The sequence below is a fragment of the Maniola jurtina genome, chromosome 10 (genome assembly GCF_905333055.1).
Source record: "Maniola jurtina chromosome 10, ilManJurt1.1, whole genome shotgun sequence".
NCBI lineage: Eukaryota > Metazoa > Arthropoda > Insecta > Lepidoptera > Nymphalidae > Maniola > Maniola jurtina.
Genome location: NC_060038.1, coordinates 13589017 through 13613478, shown reverse-complemented (window position 1 = coordinate 13613478; position 24462 = coordinate 13589017). Strand labels below are relative to the sequence as shown.

The following is a 24462-nucleotide window of genomic DNA, read 5'->3' as shown; positions in this document are numbered from 1 at the left end:
ACTTTGAAAATTGAAACACATTTTAACTTTTTTTAATGAAGCAACCACAAATTCACGGTTTTCGGATTTATTCCTGTATTTGAGCTATAAGACCTACCTACCTGCCAAATTTCAAGATTCTAGGTCAACGGGAAGTACCCTATAGGTTTTCTTGTCAGACACGACAGATGGACAGACACAGACAGCAAAGTGATCCTATAAGGGTTTCGCTTTTCCTTTTGAGTTACGGAACCCTAAAAACCTCTCAGACATTGAGGAAACGGCTGAAACTAGCTGGCCTATAAAAACACTCGTGGTTCCATCGAGTCTAGTTTGCGTGCCGGAAAAAATCGCAAAAAAACAACTCTTGAATGATATAGGCAGCAGGCTCAAACTAAATTGACTACAGATGGACGATTTGAATACCTATTACCTATTGTAATTTCTAACTAGCGATCCACTCCGACTTCGCATTGGCGCAATGTATGTAGATACTAATGTGGTGTCAGTGTGAAGTGATTTTATGTTGTACTAGCTGTACCCGCGACTTCGTTCGCGTGGAATAGTGACCTTTCGGGCGAGGCGTGTAGTACGTACTCTGTGCGTTAAAAATGTTCGCCGTGATTCTTTAAATTGACATAACTTTTTTATTTATGAACCGATTGACATGAAATAAACACTAAATGTTAAGTGAAGCTTACTACAATATATTAGTGAAAACCGTATCTAAATCGAATAAGCCGTTTCTGATATTAGCGTGCACAAACACACAGACAAACAGACAAAAAAAAAATTAATTAAAATTTCGGGTTCGGCATCGATATAATAACAACCCCTGCTACTTTTTTTTAATATATTTCCATTGTACAAAGACCACTTTTCTACAATTTTATTATATGTATAGATTTTTAATTTTTTAGGGTTCCGTAACTCAAAAGGAAAAACGGAACTCTTATAGGATCACTTTGTTCTCTGTCTGTCTGTTTAGCACCAGCTAAGCCTTTAAGTTTTATTGTAACATTTTCTTTAAATACATAATATTCTCCAAACAATTTCATCAACATCATCTTGAAACGTTTATCTCACAATTGACACATTACTAGAACAAGAAAAAAATGTTAACTATATCCCTATACCTATAGTATTCGACAGGGATGGGGTCGCCCCGCACACCCGCACAGCCCCCGCGCTTACCCGTTGCGGAAAATGACGGTTGACGTGCGGGTCTCCCACCGCCTCTTACCCCGATTGCCATCACGACCTGTCGCGTACTATAAGTCTATAGTTGTAATAATAAATTAGCTCAATGTTTTTTTTTCTTTCTTTTTTTCTTCCGTTGCTTTAGTTTTCTTTTGTTTCTGTTATTTATTGATTTTGTTGTTGCTGTTATTTTATTTTTTATTCTTTCTGTGTTTCTGTTATATTTTTTGTTGTTTTTGTTATTTTATTGTTTGTTGTTTTTGTTATGGCTGTTATTTTTAAACATTTTTTAAAAATAGGGTAAAATGTGCAAAATAAATAAATGAGAGCAATTAATAATTAGCTCATCAAAGCTAAAGTTTGCAATGGATATGACATGATGTGTTTGTTTGTATGCCGTATGAACTCTAAACCGAAGCTCGTGTGGGATTCACTAGCTTTGCATTGCTTTGAATTATGATTTATTTATATGTCTGCTTATTCGACGTAATCTGTCTTTAGAGGCCTTAGCAATCTTACAAAGTGGAGAGCAAAAATCATACTAATATTATAAATGCGAAAGTGTGTTCGTTTGTTCATTTGTCCCTTATCAAGCCGCAACGGAACCACGGATTGGTTATTTTGTATAGTTAAAAATCTGGAAAGTGACTCAGGCTACTTTTTATCCCGGAAAATCAAAGGGTTTCCACGGGATTGTAAAAACTAAATCCACGCAGACGAACTCGCGGACCTCTGCTTGTATGTCTAATACCTGCGTCTCCTAATCGAGGGAACCGGGGTTTGAATTTTAATCCCGGGCACGCAAAAACCACTGGATGGATTTGGATGAAATTCAGAATGGAGATAGATAATCATGGATTAGCACATAGGCTACTTTTTATCCCGGAAAATCAAAGAGTTACCGGTACGCATAATATTAGTACGGTAATCCATACTAAAATGGCCGCCATTGTTGAAAGTGAAGCATTGGCTCTGTGTAAAAAATATTCTATAAATTCAATTTACACAAGTTAGTAGTGGTTGGTGCGATAAAAACTTAGAATATTATGTGATTCACAAGTGAAAACGTTTTCAAAGCAAAAGGAGTGGAGGAAATATAAAATTTTTTGTGTTTTAGTGAAATCCGTTACAAGATCGAAATGTCAACAAAAATCGATGAAAACTGTTGAAAACGCCACAAATATTACGATAAATACAGACTAATTCTTATAAAATCTACTTAAATAATATAAAAATACATAAATATAGTGGCAAAAGAAGATAATATGAGACTTTTCGTGTTTTAGTGAAATCCATTACAAGGTTAAAATGTCAACAAAAACGACCGAAAACATCACAAATATTACGATACATAAAGACTAATGCTGTGAAAATCTATTTAAATAGCATAAAAGTATTAAAATAGTGCCAAGACAAGAAAATACTAGACTTTTTGTGTTTTAGTGACATTCGATACAACTCTGTTACAACTGGAAATTAAGTTCATAGTGCCAACTTTAAAGAAAATTATATAAAAAATAAGAAAGCTGGGGACTAAACCTATTAAAAACTGATATAATAAGTGATTAATTAAACTAAAAACAATTAAAAGTGTATAATAAAACATTCTAAGTTTTCAAATTGTGAAGGTGGGCAAAAAATAAAATTGGACTCATAACGTCACGTTACATCTCTGTGGGTACATCATACACAACATCAAACCAACTGAATATTCCAGTTCAATATTTCACCGACATGCTTAAGTGAATCGCTGGCTCAGTTAAACTAAGCTCGGATTACTATACCTAAACAACAAGAACCCTGGTTCGAATCCCAGTGACAAAAAAAAAAAAAAAAAAAAAAGAAGTGAAATAAAGGAACGAATTATAAAAAAAAAAAAAAAAAAATTAAATTAAAAAAAAAAAAAAAATCTTATCTTCCAGGGTTCTTACTTATCAACGAGCATACAAGGTACACATTCAGCAGCGCGATTCTATAAAAGTCTACAATCATGGAGGACATTAAACGTATACTTAAAACTATTCAAAATGACATCAGCGAAACTAAAGAAGGCATAAAGAACAGTGAATCTAACGTTCTAAGGAAATTGGATGAAAAGTTCGACGATATGCAGATAAAACTACAAACACTGGAAATTACAGTTCAATCACAAGAATATAGACTAGACTTCATAGAAAAGCATATTAGAGCAAGAAATATTCTCATTTTCGGTATAGAAGAAAAAGAGCGGGGCTATGATGACCTACAAAGAACAATACTTCAATTATTTAATTCAACTATGAAAATAAGCTGTACAGCGCAAGAAATCGAATATATGAGAAGAAAAGGCAGAAAAAGTGAAAAACCAAGGCCAATTATGGTGACTCTCACTACACTCGGAAGAAAAATAGAAATTTTACGACACAGAAAAACGCTGGACTCGTCTAGTTATTATATAAAAGAAGATTTTCCGCCTAAAGTATTAGAGAAAAGAAAAGAATTGCAAGAAAAAGTTAGACAGGAGAAAGATAAAGGAAATAGAGCATTCATAAAATACGATAAATTAATAATACTTCCACAAAAAGAAAAATGCCAAAAACCTCGTAATAATAAACGCAACCTATCAATATCTCCTCCAAATGTTCAAAACAGCTATACAAGAAAAAACAATGAAAATAAAACTACATCCCTACAGAAAAAAAATACCCTCACGTCGTACTGGACTCCTACCCAAGCGATAAACCCTACACGAAACGAAAACTTCTTTTCTCCAGAGCCATCTACAAGCTTCCAAACAAATGTTCAAGATGATTAGCAATTACAACAAAGGAGCCCTCTCCCTCCTCCAACACGGTTGGTCACCGAGGAGGAGTATGACCAAAACCCTCCAGTTATACTCTCCCGAATAAATAAAGATCCATCTCAAAATTTATCTTTAAAAATTTGCACATATAATGTAAGGTCGCTCTCATCTATGGAAAGACTCTTAGAATTACAATATGCACTACAAAAAATTCAATTTGATATATTAGCCTTAGCAGAAATTAAAAAGGAAGGATGCAATATCGAAGAGTACCCTGACTACATATTTTACTACAAAGGCGAAATAGCGGGACTACATGGAGTAGGATTCATAGTAAAGAAAAAGCATAAAAGTAGTATTGTTAGCTTCTCCGGACTTTCAGATAGAGTAGCAATGCTGCGGATGAACTTTAATAACACACCCATCTCCATTATCCAAGCCTACGCTCCCACAGAAAATTCAAGTGAAGAAGAAATTACCCAATTTTACAAAACACTAAATAAAGCACACGACGTGGCAGATAAAAATATTATATTATTAGGAGACTTCAATGCTAAAATTGGAAAACCGAGAAAAAACGAAAAGATGATTATGGGAAATTATGGCTACGGCTCAAGAAGTAAAAGAGGTGAACTTCTAATATCGCATGCTTTCGAACATAAACTCTGTATAGCCAACACATATTTTAAGAAAAAGGAAAACCGCCGCTGGACCTGGATGTCACCAGATGGAAACACAAAAAACGAAATAGACTTTGTACTGACAAATCTTATCAAGCAGATAAAAAATATTGAAGTACTTAATAATTTCGAATTCCCATCAGATCATAGATTAGTAAGAGCTACATTGGAACTAAAAAGTACCAAAAAATCCAGAAAATCATACAAAACGACACTTCCGCTTCCTAATAACAATTTTGAAATAGAAACTTATCGAAAGAATTTAAAAATATCTCTAAGCCAATTGGAAGGCAGAAATCTCATCGAAGAAAATTTAACAGTACAGTCTTACTACGATGCCCTAGAAAACGCAATAAAAACAAGCCTTGAACCCAAATCTAAACAAAGTAAACTAAAAAGGGACATTTTAAGTGAAGGAACCAAGACGCTTATAAAAAGACGTACTGAACTACTAACAAAAGAACATAAAGATAAGGACACAAAAAAAGAACTAAGTAACCTATTCAAAATCTCAAACAGAGCGGTAAGAAAGGATTATGAAGATCACAGGAGAAATATAATCGAAAAAAATCTAGCAAAGTATAGAAGTTACAAAAGAGCTCAAAAGGAACTAAAAACACACAAAAATTGGATCCAAGCTCTAAACTCGGGTACAAAAGAAATAAAAAACAGAACAGAATTAATGGACTGTGCTACTAAATTTTACAAAGATTTGTACTCCAAACAAGGACGAGAACAAAATACCACCAGTCAAGACTTAGATGAAGAGACAAGTGACGAATTGGAACCAATTAGTGAAATTGAGACTTTTGAACATATAAAAGCACTAAAAAATGGGAAAAGTGCAGGTCCAGACAACATCCAAAACGAATTAATAAAACTTGCAGCCCAACAATTAACTACCCCTCTGACTTTATTATTCAACTTAATTTTAAATACAGGACAAGTGCCTATTCAATGGACCTATTCGGAAATTACTTTAATATATAAAAAAGGAGACCCACTTGACATTTCAAACTATAGACCGATTAGTCTCCTTTCAAATCTCTACAAACTTTTTACATCCATTCTTTCTAGTAGAATCGGTCCCCAAATCGACAACTTCCAACCTAAAGAGCAAGCTGGTTTTCGCTCGGGATTCAGCACTATAGACCACATACACGTGATGGAACAACTTATTGAAAAACATAAAGAATTTAATAAACCTCTATATATCGCCTTCGTAGACTATACGAAGGCATTCGATAGTATTTCACATGAGTCCATCTGGAAAGCCCTAAAAACATGTAATATTAACAAGAAGTATATTGATATATTGAAAAATACATACAAAAATAGTAAAAGTAGATTAAAACTTGAAGTCTGCGGAGAGGAAATAAGCATCTGCCGAGGTGTTAGACAAGGGGACCCAATTTCCCCAAAACTATTTATAGCAGTTTTGGAGAATGTCATCAAAAAAATTGATTGGAATCATGAGGGAATCAAAATTTCTGGACAATATTTGAGTCACTTAAGGTTTGCAGATGATATAGCACTTTTTGCCGAATATAGCAATAAACTCGAAAAAATGATAAATTTGCTAGATACGGAGAGCAGAAAAGTTGGGCTTGAAATGAACATAAGCAAAACTAAAGTAATGACCAACAGTACACCAAACGCAATCCTTTTAAACAACACCCAATTGGAATATGTAGACTCATACTTATATCTCGGAAAACAAGTTTCATTCAGCCCTAGGAGCGGAGAAGAAGAAGTGGAGAGACGAATAAATATAAGCTGGAATAAATACTGGACACAAAAGGAGATAATGAAAGGGAAATATCCACTAAACCTAAAAAGAACAGTTATAGACACATGTATACTTCCCTGCCTCACCTATGCCAGTCAAACGTGGGTTTTCACTAAGAATATTAAAAATAAAGTCGTAACATGCCAAAGGGCAATGGAAAGAAGTATTCTAAATTTACGGAAAATACAGAAGGTAAAAAGTGAAGAAATAAGAAGAAAGACAAAACTAACGGACGCTCTAACACACGCTCTAAAGCTAAAATGGAAGTGGGCAGGACATGTCTCGAGAATAACGGATGACCGATGGACTTTACAAACAACTATATGGCCAGGGCCAAAAGGCAAGAGGAAAGTAGGTAGACCAAAATCGAGATGGTCTAACGATATAGTACAGATAGCAGGGAAGAATTGGCTTAAAACAGCAAAAAGCAGAGAGAAATGGCGGGAACTGGAGGAGGCCTATACCCAATGAGGGGCCCTTATCAAAACAGAATTATAAATACGAGTATATATAAGTAAATATGTAAAAAAATAAATTTGTAAATAACTACTAATTAACTAACACATAAATAAACATAACTTACACACATAAATACACACGCATACTTTTATACAATACGCTTATACGCTTACACAACACACACACACACACACACACACACACACACACACACACACACACACACACACACACACACACAACGATTAACATACTAACAAATAAAATAGAATAGACATTAGAATAGATTAAATTAATTCGAAACTATGTAAATACTAGTAATTGATAAGGAAAATAAAGGCTTAATAATAATAATAATAATCCATACTAATATTAAAAATGCGAAAGTGTGTCTGTCTGTCTGCTACCTTTTCACGGCCCAACAGTTTAACCGATTCTGACGAAATTTGGTACAGAGTTAGCTTATGTCCCGGGGACGGACATAGGCTACTTTTTATCCCGCAAAATCAAAGAGTTCCCACGAGATTCCTAAAGACCCATCCGCTCAACCGATCTATATGATATTTAGTATCGAGGTAGCTTGCGTCCCTGTTATTGACATAAGCATTTTATCCCGGAAAATCAAACAGTTCCCACGGGATCTTTAAAAACCTAAATCCACGCGGACGAAGTCGCGAGCGTCAGCTAGTAAAAGTATATTCATTCATCTCTAACTTTTGGAAATCGTGCGTTAGAGACCCATGCTCTGAAATGATGGGCCGGAGTTCGGTTGACCATGATCATGAATTGCAAGTCCCGGTCAGTTAAACATTGATCAATGATTTCCTTACTAATGGTAGGCATAGGGCTATAGATGGATGGCAAAATGTCTCAATTGGACTAGATAAGTAGGTACTCGATTAGACAAAAACCTAAAAACTTTCTCTCAAAGCATTTTCAAAAAAAAGGAACACAGAAAACAAATAGGCATAACAATTTATTGGCAATAAAGCACAAGGTGACCGAGTTACTTGGATAACTTCACCAAAATAAAAACATTTTCATGAATTTATTACGCAGCTATTGCCGAAATCAAATATCCGATTATGTGAAAGTAATTTACTTAAATTAGACATAATATGGCACCTAATTTGTCTCGTGGCTACGTATATAAGTATACCTACCTACTTTAAGTTACTTAACAGGGCTCTCTCCGTCACTTACTCCATACAATCGTAGTTCCAATTTCATTTGAATATTAAGCAACCAAAGTCCATGAAATTTTGCAGACATATTCTAGAAACTGATATCTGTGTCTGTGGTGTTTTAGATTTTTCTAAAAATTTGTAGTTTTAAAATTACAGGGGCTCAAAGATTTGTATGTAAATTTTTAAGACCGCGTAAATTGAAACCGAATATTGTAACGGAAATCTGGAAAACCACAGACATAGATAATTAGTTTTTAGAATATGTCTGCAAAATTTCATGGACTTTGGTTGCTTAAAATTCAAATGAAATTGGAACTACGTTTGTATGAAGCGAGTGACGGAGAGACCCCTCTAAAGATTTATAAGTACATTGACGTCTTCGGGTTTACTCGAATGATAATAATTTTAAGTACGTAGGTATCTTCTATACTAATGGGATTCTATACAACGGGATGTACCCTATAGGTTTCTTGACAGACACGACAGACAGATAGCGAAGAGATCCTATAAAGATTTCTTTTTTCCATTTGAGACGAGGAACCCTAAAAATATGTCAACTCTTTGACCTTAGGTAGGTAGGTAGCTACTTCCATCTTTTATAGTAACATTGAAACTACATTTATAGTCCGCCATTAACATTTATTGTCAATAACTCATCAATAACTGTTTCGTAATTCGTAAGCGATATCAATGTTGGCAAAGGACAAATTCTTGACTCAATCTGTCGCAATTCGCAACCATGTCGAAAATATTTAAAAGACATAGATAAATCGATGACAAATTATTGTCCGATGATTCTCATTCATTGTTCCCAAACTGAAAATTGACATTTTTATTTACTTTTTATTGCCAACAAATTGACTGTAAAGCATTATGGAGGTAATTTGGAAAGGTAATAAAAAAATTGTTTCACAAAGAATGTTTTGTTGTACCTACTTAACAGGGCTCTCTCCGTCACTTAGTCCATACAATCGTAGTTCCAATTTCATTTGAATATTAAGCAACCAAAGTCCATGAAATTTTGCAGACATATTCTAGAAACTAATATCTATGTCTGTGGTTTTCCAGATTTCTGTTAAAATATTCGGTTTCAAAGTTACGCGGTCTTAAAAATTTACATACAAATCTTTGAGCCCCTATAATTTTAAAACTACATATTTTTAGAAGAATCTAAAACATCACAGGCACAGATATTAGTTTCTAGAACATGTCTGCAAAATTTCATGGACTTTGGTTGCTTAGTATTCAAATGAAATTGGAACTACGATTGTATGGAGTAAGTGACGAAGAGAGCCCTGTAACTGACGATTCGAAAGCAATCCGTAAAAGTTTATTTAAGCAAATCTATTTCTTTAATACTTAATCGAATTTAAAAACAAGACGCTCGCTGTCATCTCTCTAAAGGCTCGATGACACTGGGCTAATTTACGAGCTGCTAGTAGGCGAGTTTAAAAGCTAGCGAGTGAGCGAGTAAGCGAGTGTCGATGACACACAAAACATTTTACTCGCTCAGTAGCCAACTAGCTAGCGTGTTGACATTTTAGCTTTAACTGCCAAAACGCAGATGCTCGCAACTAGTTTACTAGCAGTGATGATGACACGTGGCTAGTTAACTAGCTTACAGGCCAACACGCCAGCGAATGGCGAGTAAATTAGCCCGGCTTTCTATTTTTCAAGCAGCGTTTTTACAATCTGATAATCAAAAGCAGATTGTGAAAAAGCTCGATGACACGTGGCGAGTTTACAAGTTACAAGGCAGCGAGTTCGCTAGCAGCTTGTAAACTCGCCCCGTGTCATCGAGGCTTTATTATTATTATGGGTCTTCACTCTACACTAATATTATGAACTAAGAGCCAGCGCGTGCCAGACCTTCGTTATTTTATAAAAGCTGAAAGGTTTCTCTTGGCATTGTTCCCAACACAGGGAGAAACGGTCAGCTACTATGAAGTTTGAGTCATGGTTAATTTACTTTATCGGGTGAAGTCGCGGGCAGAAGCTACAAAATAAATAAGTAGATTGCTTTGTGTATTGATTCCTTAAAATTGACCTAATCACAGGCGTTAATTAATTTTCATCCAATTAAGGAACTAATAAAATTGAAGCTAGTTATTATTTTTAAACCGTTTCTCTTCGTTATTCCGTTCACTGGTTATGTATTTCAGGTTTATTTAATCTTAGTGAATACGCCAAGAAAAGTAAACATTACTAAAAGTCTTTATTAGCCATCTCTGTTAAATATTGATTCAATGATTCTTAAGGTTCCGTAATCCGTACCCGACGGGTGTCAACAGTATCCTATAACTAAGCCTCCGCTGTCCGTCCGTCCGTCTGTCTGTCAGCGGGCTGTATCTCGAGAACCGTAATAGGTAGACAATTCAAGTCTTCACAGAATGTGTATTTCTATTGCCGCTATAACAACGAATAATAAGAATTTCAAAATGGCCGCCATTAAAATTTCTTTTCCTTTTTTTCCTCCTAATTGTCAAGATTTCAATGTTCATTATTTTATCTGTGACGGACAAACTGTAAGAATGTTTACTAAATAACATTACATAATTAACAATAAATTATTATAATGATAAAAATTACGATACATTTCACCACGGTTAATAGACTCATCTGGTGACAAGTGAAATTCTGCCGAAGAAATGGTGATGTTTTGTCAAAGTATACGATGTAAGTATTTTTTTTATTTCTTAGGAATACTATTAGAAATCACGTCATCCATTGCCAGACACTTAGTATCATGGCAACCCCCTGCCAGAAGATTTTATACACATTAATTGTTACCTGTTATCTGCCAAAGCCACGATGATCCAAACTTTATAGTCGCTGATCGTTCCACTGTTGAATGCAATGCGCAGAGAAGCTTTCAGCTTTTATAAAATAACGAAGGTCTGGGCCGATACGGGCTCTTAGTCCACAAAGACACTCATAGCGAAACCTAGGAGTTCCTAGTTGGGAGAGCTCAATGAACCGACAAACCTACAAGCATAACAAAACATAGTAGCTAGTTCATTGTACAGCGAGTAGCGACATTCGTAAATGCCCTAAAGAGGCCGGCATTATTAGCGTTTCGTGAAAAAAATATACAACGACGTAGTTACAGGCCATAATCAAGGCCGAACCATTAATTTACCTAATGAATTGTATTTTTTTATTCCACTACAAGTTAGCCCTTGACTACCATCTCACCTGGTGGAGAAAAACATCGTGAGGAAACCTGCATGCCTGAGAGTTCTCCATAATGTTCTCAAAGGTAACGACTAGACAAGGTTCTAGAGCCTCGATAGCTCAACGGTTGAGGAGCGGACTGAATTCCGAAAGGTCGGCGGTTCAAACCTCACTCGTTGCACTATTGTCGTACCCACTCCTGACACAAGCTTTACGCTTATTTGGAGGCGAAAGGGGAGTATTAGTCATGATTAGCATGGCTAATATTCTTTAAAAAAAAATTCAGCGTGGTACCTAATACCTATGACATGGCATAACCCTTCTCATTCTGAGGAGACCCGTGGTCTGTTATGAGCCATAGATTGATCATGATAATGATATCGGTTGGTTATCTACATCACATCTACACTTCTACACTATTTTCTAGCGACAGAATTTACAGATTTGCTTTTCTCATAAGAGGCGTAGAGGGGGGGAAATTCCAATTTCTCAATTTTCCTGTAGATTGTATGCATATTCTAGTCTACATACCAAATTTCAGCTTTCTAGGACTTCTGGAAGTACCCTAGAATTACAGACTATGAATTGTGATGATCATCAGTGAGGGACGAAAACGGCGTATTTTAGGTATCAATAAATCTGTAACCATAAAAGCTAGATATTTGATACTTAGTATATTTGGTAAATTTGCTGAGGACACCTTATACTGAAAATTTCAGCTTTCTAGCGTCATCCAGACCGAAGTTATGACGGGTCGAAAATACGGCGAAACACTTCGAGAAAAAGGTACGTAGCGCCCCGGCCGCCGTTTGGCTCGTCTTGGCGGGGGCACTGCCGTGCCCCCTGATAAAGAGGTAAAGTTTATAAGTTTGTTTGTAGGTGATAATCTCTGGAACTACTGTACTTTCCGTTGACTTAGAATCATTTCACATCGGCAGATAATAGGTCTTATAGCACCTGTAAAGGAAAAAATCCAAAAACCGTGAATTTGTGGAAGAAAGTTATGGATGGGTTTCGAAGAATATTTTCTTACGTTTTTCACTTACCTAATTTTACTGTTCAGTCATCAATCTTCAATAGGTATCCAACTAATCTAAGTCTTTAGTGAACTTGAAGCCAAACAGGACCCAATGTCACTCTCAGTTCGCACACAGTAAAGCCAATCAGATGTCGTCATCCACCAGCGATATGCCTGCCTACACGTTTGAATACAATTCTAGACTCAATGACTGATAGTTCTTAGATATTTTTTTTTTATTCGATAACAAGTTTTAGGCATTCACGCAAATTCAATAGAGACAACCATAGAATAGATGTAACTAGCCGATGCCCGCGACTTCGCCCGCGTGGATTTAGGTTTTTCGAAATCCCGTGGGAACTCTTTGATTTTCCGGGATAAAAAGTGGCCTATGTGCTAATCCAGTATATTATCTATCTCCATTCCAAATTTCAGCCAAATCCGTCCAGTGGTTTTTGCGTGAAGGAGTAACAGACATACACACACACACACACACACACACACACACACACAAACACACACACACACACACACACACACACATACAAAATTCGCCTTTATAATATTAGTGTGATTATAGTGACGCTACGTTCGTCATCATCGATGTCCTATCTGCGGAATGAAGTTGTATTTGATTAAATATTTTTTTTTAATTTTTCATTTTTTCTCTCTGTTTGGCTCTATCATTTGTATGGGTACATAACAAAGATAGCGCTATACTTTACTTGCCCGTGAATGAAGTTAGTAAAGCGCTCGCTCTGTTTTTTAACCCCCGACCCAAAAATACGGGTGTTATAAGTTTGACGTGTGTATCTGTCTGTGGCATCGTAGCTCCTAAATGAATGAACCGATTTCAATTTAGTTTTTTTTTTGTTTGAAAGGTGGCTTGATCGAGTCTTCTTAGCGATCGAAGAAAATCGGTTCAGCCGTTTGAAAGTTATCAGCTCTTTTCTAGTTTTCTTATAGAGGTTTTTGACGTGACAACGTCTTATAATTCGATAGAGCCGGCTGCACGCACGAAAAAACATGACTCATGCGGCGTTACCTCGCTCTGAGGCGTTCCATGTAAAGCTTGAAGTGCAAGCGAGAGCGCGGAACGAGCGACAAAGAAGCACAATCGGCCTTTGTTGTCACGTTCAACTATCGTCAGTAAACCGACTTTACAGACAACCAATTTTTTTTTTTCAGGGATTTTTTAAGTTTTGAGTTATGTATGGGATTAGGTAGAGAGAGCGCTAATATTCCAAAGTGGTGTTCCAGATTTATTAGCAGACGAAGCTAAGAAAATTCCTACTTATCTACCTGTGATACACAACGAAAAAGGTTGAAATACGAAACAGAGAGGGGCATTTCCCATCGAGACATTTAAAATTATGCCTGAATTACGGACGTGACAACACTAGCAGGTACGTACGTACTACGTACCTGCATTAGAAAGTTGCTTTAGCTGTCTGAAGAACAGGTATGTTAGGTTAGGTTAGACCTGGCGTAATAACTTTTACCTTCAAGCCTATTATTTATTGGTGCAGCTATTTGTCGTTTATTATCAAGATACTATGACTGAAACTATACAAAAGTAACAGCCTTTAATGTATATGAATATTATGACATATGAAATATGAAATATGAATATTATATAACATATGAATATTATAACTCTAGGGTTGACCGTATTTGTCGGTCTGTGCTTAATCGGTAATCTCAGAAATATTTAGTCAGATTTTATCAGACAAATTATGTGAGAAAGCATAGTTCAAGTAATATAAATTGGGCAAACTATGAGGATAATTTATCATTTGGAAAAAGCCACCAGAAAGCTTTGTGCACAATGCATCAAATCTTTAGAGTTACAATTTAAGAAATAGACGTTTTTCTTTGTTTCTTTCTAATCTATTGACGATTCAAAAGTAAGTTGTAAAACCATAGACAATTATGTAAAACCTACTAAGTTACTTACGTATTATGAAAAGAAAATTGATTGTGGAGTTGTTTCTCTTAAAAAGATCTAAAAAAGTTCGCAACGCCCTGAGTTTTTTTTTTGTATAGGTTCATTTACTTAACAAAGCTGAAAATATGTGCTTCAAAGGCGATCCTAAGGTGGACCGCTATAACAGATTAAGATAAAGCGTTCTGAGATAGAATCATTTCATTTGAAAACACTACATATTATAAGTAATAGTTATGGAGATCGATCGAAAAGGGATAAAGACCTTTTCCCATTATTTAGTTGGGTGGCTTGTATTTGGCTATGAGGGGCCTGAGGCGAGGGCGAGGGGGGGTTATGCGGCACAAGGTCAGGGGCCCCTGCTCACGCGCATTTTTGTACACCGCCGATCTGAGTGCCGTTTGCCCATTTTGCTTAGTTTATGGCCGAAAGTTGATACAAAAATTGACGATTTTTTTTTTAAATTATATAATAGACTGGCGCTTGGCTGCACAGACCTGCTAGCAAGTGATGATGCAGCCTAAGATCTAGCGCGCTTGCCTAGAAGTTGCCTATTCACTCTTGACTTGAAGGTACCCGTATTATAGGTGGAAGGGAAGACTGATGCCGGAAGGGCGTTCCATCAACCATCCTATCTACCTAGATAGGTTAGGTTAGGTAGGTTTAGGTACATAAAAGGTAAATAAAATTATTATAGCAAATAAAACTACTCAACTTAAAAAAAAAATTCTTAATAGGTTTCTATAATATTTTTTCGCTCAAACTAAATTTTCGAAATAAGAATTAATTACCACCAGCCATCGATGTATAGCCATAGGTACCTAGGTTAGGTAGGTACCTACTTTGTGGACTGTGGTTGACTTTGCCACCTACTTCACCCTATTTTAAAAAAAAAGATTCGAATTGAGAACCTCCTCCTTTTTTCGAAGTCGGTTAAAAAGCGTTCAAAACCAAACTAAAACTGCAACTATAATTTTGGTACATGAAAAATAAAAGACCGGCCAAGTGCGAGTCAGATCGCGCACCGAGGGTTCCGTACTCGAGTATTTTTTCCAACATTTTGCACGATAGGTAACTCAAAAATTATTATGCATAAAAATAAATAAAAATCTATTTAAGAATTTATAGGTAAAGCCCTTTCATATTATGATACCCCACTTGGTATAGTTATCTTACTTTGAAAATTGAAACACATTTTAATTTTTTTTAATGATGTAGCCACTTTACGGTTTTCGGATTTATATCTTTATGTACTTGTGCTATAATACTTACCTACCTGCCAAGTTTCATAATTCTAGGTCAACGGGAAGTACCCTACAGGTTTTCTTGACAGACACGACGGACGGACTGACAGACAGACAGACAGCAAAGTGATCCTATAAGGGTTCCGTTTTTCCTTTTGAGGTACGGAACCCTAAAAACTAAATAAAATTAACCGAAGCTTTAATAGACAGTCGATGATAATAGATGAATGCTAAACCTACAGATGACAGAGTTAATTTGTATAAAATTATTCTTAAGAGGGGTCTCTCCGTCACTCGCTCCATACAAACGTAGTTCCAATTTCATTTGCATATTAAGCAACCAAAGTCCATGAAATTTAAAGACATATTCTAGAAACTAATATCTATGTCTGTGGTTTTCCAGATTTCTGTTAAAATATTCGGTTTCAAAGTTACGCGATCTTAAAAATTCACATACAAATTTTTGAGCCCCTGTAATTTTAAAACTACAGATATTAGTTTCTAGAATATGTCTGCAAAATTTCATGGACTTTGGTTGCTTAATATTCAAATGAAATTGGAACTACGTTTGTATGGAGCGAGTGACGGAGAGACCCCTCTTAAATTCAATATGTAAGAACCTACCTACAGTCACATGTTTTCAATGGATGATCTATAGCGCAAAAACAATAATATTATAATAATGTCACAGGATCTAGCTATCAGATTAATAGTTATTGTGGGTGTACGAAATAAATTAGAGTTTTTTTAGTGTAAACTATCTAGAATCTAGATATTATAATAAGTACTAGATGATGCTCCCAGCTTCGTCCACGTGGATTCAGGTTATAAAAATTCCATGGGAACTCTTTGATTTTTAAAGATAAAAGTTACCTATATGTCCTTATGTAATCCATCCGTATGTAAGCTACCTTACCTTACGCGTTAAAATTGGTCAAAGGGATGGGCCGTGAAAAGGTTACAGACTGACAGACAGACAGACACACTTTGTATATTAGTATGGGTATTTTTTATTAAATTAATTAATATGGGTAGCATAAGTATTATTGTAGAGAGAGCCAGCGCGTGCCAGACCGTCGTTATTTTATAAAAGCTGAAAGTTTATCTGCGTATTGTCCCCAACACAGAGAGGAACGATCAGCGACTATAAAATTTGGATCATGGTGGCTTTAGGAGATAACAGGTAATAAAAAAGTGTAAAAAAAACTAATTACGTTTTTTTAAAATTCAGATATTACAAGTTAGCCCTTGACTAGAATCTCACCTGGTAGTAAGTGATGATGCAGCGAAAGATGGACGCGGGCTAACCTGGAAGGGGTATGGCAGTTTTTATCAATCCATATCCCTTCGATTTCTACATGGCATCGTACTGGAACGCTAAATTGCTTGGTGACACGGCTTTGCCGTTAAGGTAGTAACTAGTCACAGCTTAAGCCGCCCACCAGCCCAGACCAGAAATTTTGAAATTATAAATTTCTAAACCCCTGACGGAATCGGACCTATGACCTTCAATAATAAGACCACAGCGCTTACTACTGCACCAGGCAGGTCGTAAAAGTAGACTTTGACATAATTTTCAGCTTTTGTAAAATACCGAACGTATATCACGCACTGGCTCTTAGTCCATTAGTAGATATGGATCATTAAAACTAGTGTCCAGACATGATAGTCAATCAATTTTTCTCTCTGTGTCGAATTACTCATTGCTAATTCATAAGACAACTTCCATTTATCACAAATCACTATGATAAGGATTTTCGTGATAGATAACTATAGTTACCTAATATTGCAGTGCACAAAGCGCTCATAGATCCTTGCGCATACGACTCCAGAGGGAAGGTAGGTAGGTATAGCGTGGTATAGCTGTTATCATCAAAAATATATTTTCATCTCGCTCACCACGTTGATAGAATAGGGTCTTGGACTGTTTTATGTAAAGTAACTTAGCCTTAATTGTCTTAACTTAAAAGCTGCTAAAAATATTTTCCCGCAGAAATCCCTATTATTTTTATTTTAAAAAAATTGAAAAATATTTGTCGTTCAACGCCTTGTGAGTTGTGACCCAAGTCCTTGATCGCCTTCCGTTAAATAATAATTAATTATGTTAAAACTACATCAATAATGAATTCTAGCCCCATAAACTACCACTATACAAAACATCACACCATTTTATTACAACAGTCCAAGCTACTCAAGTGGTTTATGAGTGGAAAGTGGAAACACGCTCGGAAATCGTCAGTGTGACACGGCCTTTATGTAAAACGTTCAATCTTATATTTATTTAAAGGTTTCGCATTGATTCCACTGTGTAAATACCATTGTGCGATAACTAATGTACAGAGTACAGACCATTTACCTAACGGCTTTGTAATTCAATACGAGCATAACTACGCCATTGTTAAGGTCAATAAGAGGTTCCTTTTGGCCTTAGGCGTTTATTGAGCAAGACCTAAAAATGCCTATTTCAATAATAATACCATATACTATTAAGTTCTCCGTCTCTCCGTTACTCACTTCATACAAACGTAGTTCCAATTTCATTTGAATATTAAGCAACCGAAGTCCATGAAATTTTGCAGACATAATATTATAGAAACTAATACCTATGTCTGTGGTTTTCCAGATTTCCGTTAAAATATTCGGTTTCAAAGTTACGCGGTCTTTAAAATTTACATACAAATCTTTGAGCCCCTGTAATTTTAAAACTACATATTTTTAGAAAAATCTAATATGCGTCCTCAGCTAGAATGGTACCATTCTATCAGGTCTTTCCAAGAGCGCGCCACCAACGCTCGAGTGGAGTCCATATTATACTGTTTTCCATACAGACCTACAACCGTCAGTTTTTCGACGATTTTTGCAACATTTTATGTTCAAGCATGCTGCCCTGTGGCATACCTCAATGTCAAATGCGTTGTTTTTACTACAACTCGTGACGTAAAACTTTTTGACAGTTATTGTATTCTTCATACAATAACTGTCAAAAATTATTCAAAGTAATTAGTTATAGAAAAGAAAAGATAGAATGGCCATCAAAAATTGTATGAACAATACAAAAACTGTCACAGTATGTATTTAACACAAAGGTTAATCCAGGCCTAAATGACGTGAACTTTTCAGTTAAATAACATGAAATATCTACCTATGTACTTAACTACCTAAAGCTGTAACTTAATTTTTATAAGTAGGTATGTATGGACGGCCAAAAATTACAGTAGGTAGAGCCCGTAGAGGTCTAAGTAGGTACTTGACATATCTTCGGCGTCACCTTTTATAATTCAAAAGCATTAGAAAAAACCACCTATATTTTTATTTAAGAGTAATAAGATTCTAGTATAATTTTACTAATTAGTCACCGTAATCCGAACGTGTCTGAAAACAAACGAGTCCTTATGAAGCAAGTATACCTACCTACCTGTTACAAGGACACAATTTATTCATGTTATTATTACGTTTCATATTAATTTCGCTATACGATAGACATTTTGTACTGTATGATTTAAGATATCAAATTTGACAGAACTTGTTGTATGAAGGTCTATAGAATTTGACGTCACAGAATGGGTCTTGACTCTTGCTCAACAAGCAAGTTATGAGGTGCCAATCATACACTTATAACTATAGTATTTAATTATACTAAAGTCAGCGTAGTATTCCGAACAAGTCTAAAAACAAGCGATCGTATCCGTCCGATACATTTACAAGGACACACAATTTATTCTTGATATTATTACGTTTCATTTTAATTTGGGTACACTATAATAGACCCTGTACCTACTAATTGACTATGATTTATGATAAGTAATAATTCAAATTTGACAGTTGTTGTATGAAGATCTGTCAAAATTGACGTCACAAAATGGGCCCCAATAAACAAGCACGCTATCACCATCTCAAGTCTCAAACCATGCCGGCCCACCAACTATCATATCATATTATAAGACATATCTATGATTATAAGTCTCTTCTCGGAATGAAGCAAGTTATATACAGCTATATCTAAGTATAGTATTTGAATATACTAGAGTCAGCGTAGTATTCCAAACGAGTCTAAAAACAAGCGATCGTATCCGTCCGATACATTACAAGGACACACAATTCATGTTTTGATTGCGTTTCATTTTAATTTACACCGATAGACTTGTACTCATTGATTATGTATAGTTTTTGCCTTTGTTTTATTTTTGTGCTGTGCTATAACTACGTCTCATTCTGAATGAATAAGATTTTGTTTTTTCTCTCTTAATTTTAGAAGAATTTTTTGTTTCATGTTTGTTAATATTAGGTAGGTACCTAAAGCATCCTCAATAATAAGGAAGTGAAAATTAGTAACACGGTGAAAATAGTAGGGTGGAAGCTCTTTCGGCGGCTGTTTATCGATATTCGATAACCGCGATCGATGGATCGGCTGCATCTCGATCTGTGTCGAAACTTACCCACTCGGCGGGTCATAATTACGTATAGAGGCTTCGTAGGTTAGGCCGGTGTTTGACCTGGAGAGGCAAACAAGCGGCGCGCATGCGTCCGCTGCCGTAAACACTGCCCGATCCAGGGCTGACCACGTGGTACGCAACAACAATAAAGCACAGAAACTGACCGTCGACAGCCGCCGCGGTCACACCCAGCACCAAAACTCGCAGTAGTTGATATATGAGCGCCATAAAAACAGAATCATTTGCACACACACGTTTACACGCGGCGGGCTGCGGGTACACGAGCGGCGCAGCCCGCTTCCTCCGGCGCACTGACGCGGCCGCGACGCGTAGCGCGTAGGCACGGCCGAGCCACATCGATACGAGTTTCACTTACCGGTCCAAACTCCCATACAAGAGCGCTTTGCGATATTAATGGGGCTTAAAATTAACACATGGCAGCAATAATTACTGTTCCTCTACCAAACACAACAGCTGAAAGTATCTAATGTTACTGTCTCTAGTCTCTATGGTTTATCAGTATAAAGTACCTAAAAGGAGGTAGGAGCAAAACTCAAACTTGTAGAGATGATAATTTGAAATAGGTATTTTGGGTCCATTTTTTCACCAACTTAGTACATAATATTTTACTCTAGGTACATTGTAAAGTATTTTTATTTTTTTTTATTTTTATTTTTTTTATTTTTTTGGAGACACAGTATTAACAATAAACAATAAACAAAACAAATACAAAGCACACACACCACAACAGTCTCCAAAGAAAAGTTAACACAGAATTAAAACACACAATAGTCGGGAAAAGAAGGTACATAGAAAAAGAACAGAAATAGGTAGATAACACAAATAATAAAGTAAAAACAAAAACGAAACAAAACTGACTAGTGAAGCTAGTCAGTTTTGGATATAATGTCCTTAATTGTAGATTTATATTTCTGAAGAGAGAGATGAAAAAAGTAATTGAGTCAAAGACTATAAAATTAAAAATAAGTATACTTACACATATATAATAAATGTATTTATTAAAGATTCATTTACAAATCTAAACTCTTGAATTTCCAGCGTGAAGATCTATTTAATGTAGAGTGAATACGTTTTCATTAATAACATCCTTAAATTGCTCTACAAATTTAATTTAAACGAAGCAACAAAAAAATAATCAATTACGATTGAATGACATCATGACATCATCGATATGCTTACATTACCACCGCGGGCCATCACTATTGTACTCGGCGTGATGTCCGCGCGCCCAGCGTGGCCTCCCCGCCCGCGCCCCTCACTATCCTTGTCCATTCAACGCATTTTCTGTCATAAGCAAATCGATAATCGCATTATACTTCCGCTTTCAAGCACGCGCGCTGCATCCAAACTATGTCACAGGGCAGAGCCGACAGCATCCACTGCTGCCGATGCTGACCAACCGAAGGTGAAACAGGCTGACCTCGTGGCAACGTTGTACCAAGTCTTAACTCAAGTTAACAACTTTGGAGGCCTCGTCGTTTGCCGGTCCGTCCTTCTTATTGGAGAATTAGATCAGCCCGGTTATCTTCCCTGATTTATTTTACCTGTAAAATCCAAATCGGAAGTTTTAGACTACCTACCAAATTAGTTTCGATGCAAGACACTTTACCATGTACAACACCTGTCAAGTTATTGTCGAAAAAGTCTATTATCTACGAGCATTCTACGAGATTCAAATTGTCAATTAGGTAAGTACTAAGTAACTAGGCAAGTACCTATATAATGCGTGAAAACACGTTGTTATGCTAATTGAAATGATTTTTAACATAAAACATGCATAAAACTTGACAGTTTTTCTACAACAACTTTTTTTTACAACAATTACTGTCAAGTTGTTGTAAAAAAATCCTTTGAATATTATTTAACTAACGAAATTCGAATCGTAAGGTAGACGAGTGGCATTTTTGAAATAATACTCACATTTCCCATTGATAATAATCACACTAATATTATAAAGGAGAAAGTTTGTGTGTGTGTGTGTGTGTGTGTGTGTGTGTGTGCGTGTGTATGTTTGTTACTTCTTGACGCAAAAACTACTGGACGGATTGGGCTGAAATTTAGAGTGGAGATAGATTATACCCTGGATTAGCACATAGGCTACTTTTTATCCCGGAAAATCAAAGAGTTCCCACGGGAATTTTAAAAAACCTACATCCACGCGAACGAAGTCGCGGGTATCAGCTAGTGACTATATAAAGTCAATGACATTTCCTATTGTGAAAGATTGAATAAACAATGTAGTTATTCCTAGCTACAATTTTTTAACAATATGTACTTAATTTTTAGGGTTCCGTACCTCAAAAGGAAAAACGGAACCCTTATACGATCACTTTGTTGTCTGTCTGTCTGTCTGTCCGTCCGTCCGTCCGTCCGTCTTGTCTGTCAAGAAAACCTATTTGACCTAAAACCAGGAAATTTGGCAGGTAGATAGGTCTTATAGCACAATTAAAGGAATAAATCTGAAAACCGTGAATTTGTGGTTACATCATTAAAAAAAAATTAAAATGTGTTTCAATTTTCAAAGTAGGATAACTACCTATACCAAGAAGGGTATCATATGAAAGTGATAGGCGGCCCTTACACAGTCAATTTAGATCGCGATCAAGTAGCTCTCATCGCGATCACAGATTGATGGATTGCGCTACAACATTACACGTTCAATCTTGATTTCGTCAGTCCGTGTTATCCTATCGCCGCGTGAACACGTGTTATCATGGATTTACATGAGGTTAACGCTGAGTATCTCTTGTCTTAGCCCTAACTTTGAAGTAGAGGATTCGTAGAAGGCGCTGGGTTAAACAGTGGTTACAGAAAAGAGATACTTATTTAAATCTTCTTAAAGAAATACAACTAACTACTGATGATGATGATTACAAAAACTACTTCAGAATGGATGAAAAATCTTTTTTTACATGATAACTCCATATATAATAAAACTAACTGACGCGATCCTACGTTTACACGTTCAATCTTGATTACGGTCAGTGGATCGCGATCTTGATTTCAAAATATCCAGATATTTTGTGATCAGATGCATCAATCCGTCAATCTACTCCGTACACTATCAATCTGGATGGCGATCAATCAATCACACAGTCAATTTAGATCGCGGATCGCGATCTAAATTGACTGTGTAAGGGCTGCCATAGAACCGCGACGTAATAATTTCATCATAGGTACCTATCATCCATGATAGGTACCTATTAACTACCTACTTAGAGTTATTTGAAATCCATACAAATACGATGAGAGACGAATTCAAACATTATAAATTTGATCTAGTAGATATAGAAGCTAAACTAAAAAGGTTCTTTCTAGTACCTATAGGTAAACTCCCATTGCAAGATGTTGTGGCAAGTTCTACCACAACGCAAAGGGTAAGGTCAGTTTAAGATGCCAGTGTAATCTCGTACCCAGTATATTGGGAACTAGGTACGATTTACATGCAATAGATTTCATTAACCCTAACATTATAAACTTGGCAATTGGCATAGTAAACTGAAACGACTCTCTCTAGTGTAGGTAAACTCTAGTTGCACATGTTGCGAGTTCAACCACAACACAACTCAGTAAGGATAGGTCAATTTAAGATGCCAATGCAATGACGTATCTAGTTCCCAATAAACATTAACATTATAAACTTGGCAATTGGCATAGTAAACTGAAATGACTCTCTCCCTATAGGTAAACTCTAGTTGCAAATGTTGCGAGTTCACCCACAAAGCAGTAAGGGTAGGTCAGTTTAAGATGCCAGTGCAATGACGTAGTTCCTATTAATGTTAATAAGTAGGCACTAACATAAACTAGATCTAGTCATAAACTTTTTATTACTGGATCTACTTTTAGGATAGTTAATCTCTACTCTAAGTAATTCAAGTTGCTAGCTTCTAGCATCTAGCTTGAGGTCCTGGGTTCAAATTCTATGTCGTGTCAAACCAAAGAGTTACTGGGGTTCTGTCAAGAAATTCTTAGTAACAGCCGTGTAATTAAGCGTCTGTCAATCCGCACTTGGCCAGCGTGGTGGTCTATGGCCAAACCCTTCTGAGAAGAGACTCGTACTCAGTAGTGTGCCGGCGGTAGGTTAATGATGATAATCATGATGCATCAAGTGGAAGTGAAGTTCTCAGCTCTTCTTACCTTTGTGTTATATGTAGTAGATAGGTACACTCCATCCACAAAGAGTACAGTGTCATCAGCCTGTTCACTATTTTGAACGAGCGTAATTCAAGTCTATAGGATGGGTGACCGATTTTGATCTTGGAGGTCTGAATTTGCCCTTTTACCACAAAATAAGAAAGATAGGTAGCTAGGTACTTTAACTACGCATTGATCCAAGTTCGTAAAATCACGGATTTAAAAAATTCGGGCCGAACTCGGATATTGCTTAAACTTACCTACGCACTAATCCGATCTCTGATCCAAATTCAAGCTATTCAAAGGATATCTTGGGCATATCTACGTCATACATCTGATTCCGAGGCACATCCGAAATATTCTCACGGATGACGGAGAGGAACTTGGACGACGGAAGTCGGAGCTAGTGCGTAAGCT

At 36.3% G+C, this 24462-nt stretch overlaps 1 protein-coding gene across 2 annotated transcripts in view; it reads right to left on the bottom strand.

The window, feature by feature from the left end:
• LOC123868897 (protogenin-like) overlaps window positions 1–20190 on the bottom strand; it is a 111413-nt gene extending 91223 nt beyond the window's left edge. For both annotated transcript variants that reach the window (XM_045911558.1, XM_045911560.1), the window contains exon 1: window positions 20055–20190. In XM_045911558.1, coding sequence (XP_045767514.1) covers window positions 20055–20118 — 64 coding nt within the window. In that variant the 5' untranslated portion in view covers window positions 20119–20190. The remainder of the gene's footprint in view (window positions 1–20054) is intronic.
• Between the last annotated feature and the right edge of the window lie 4272 nt (window positions 20191–24462).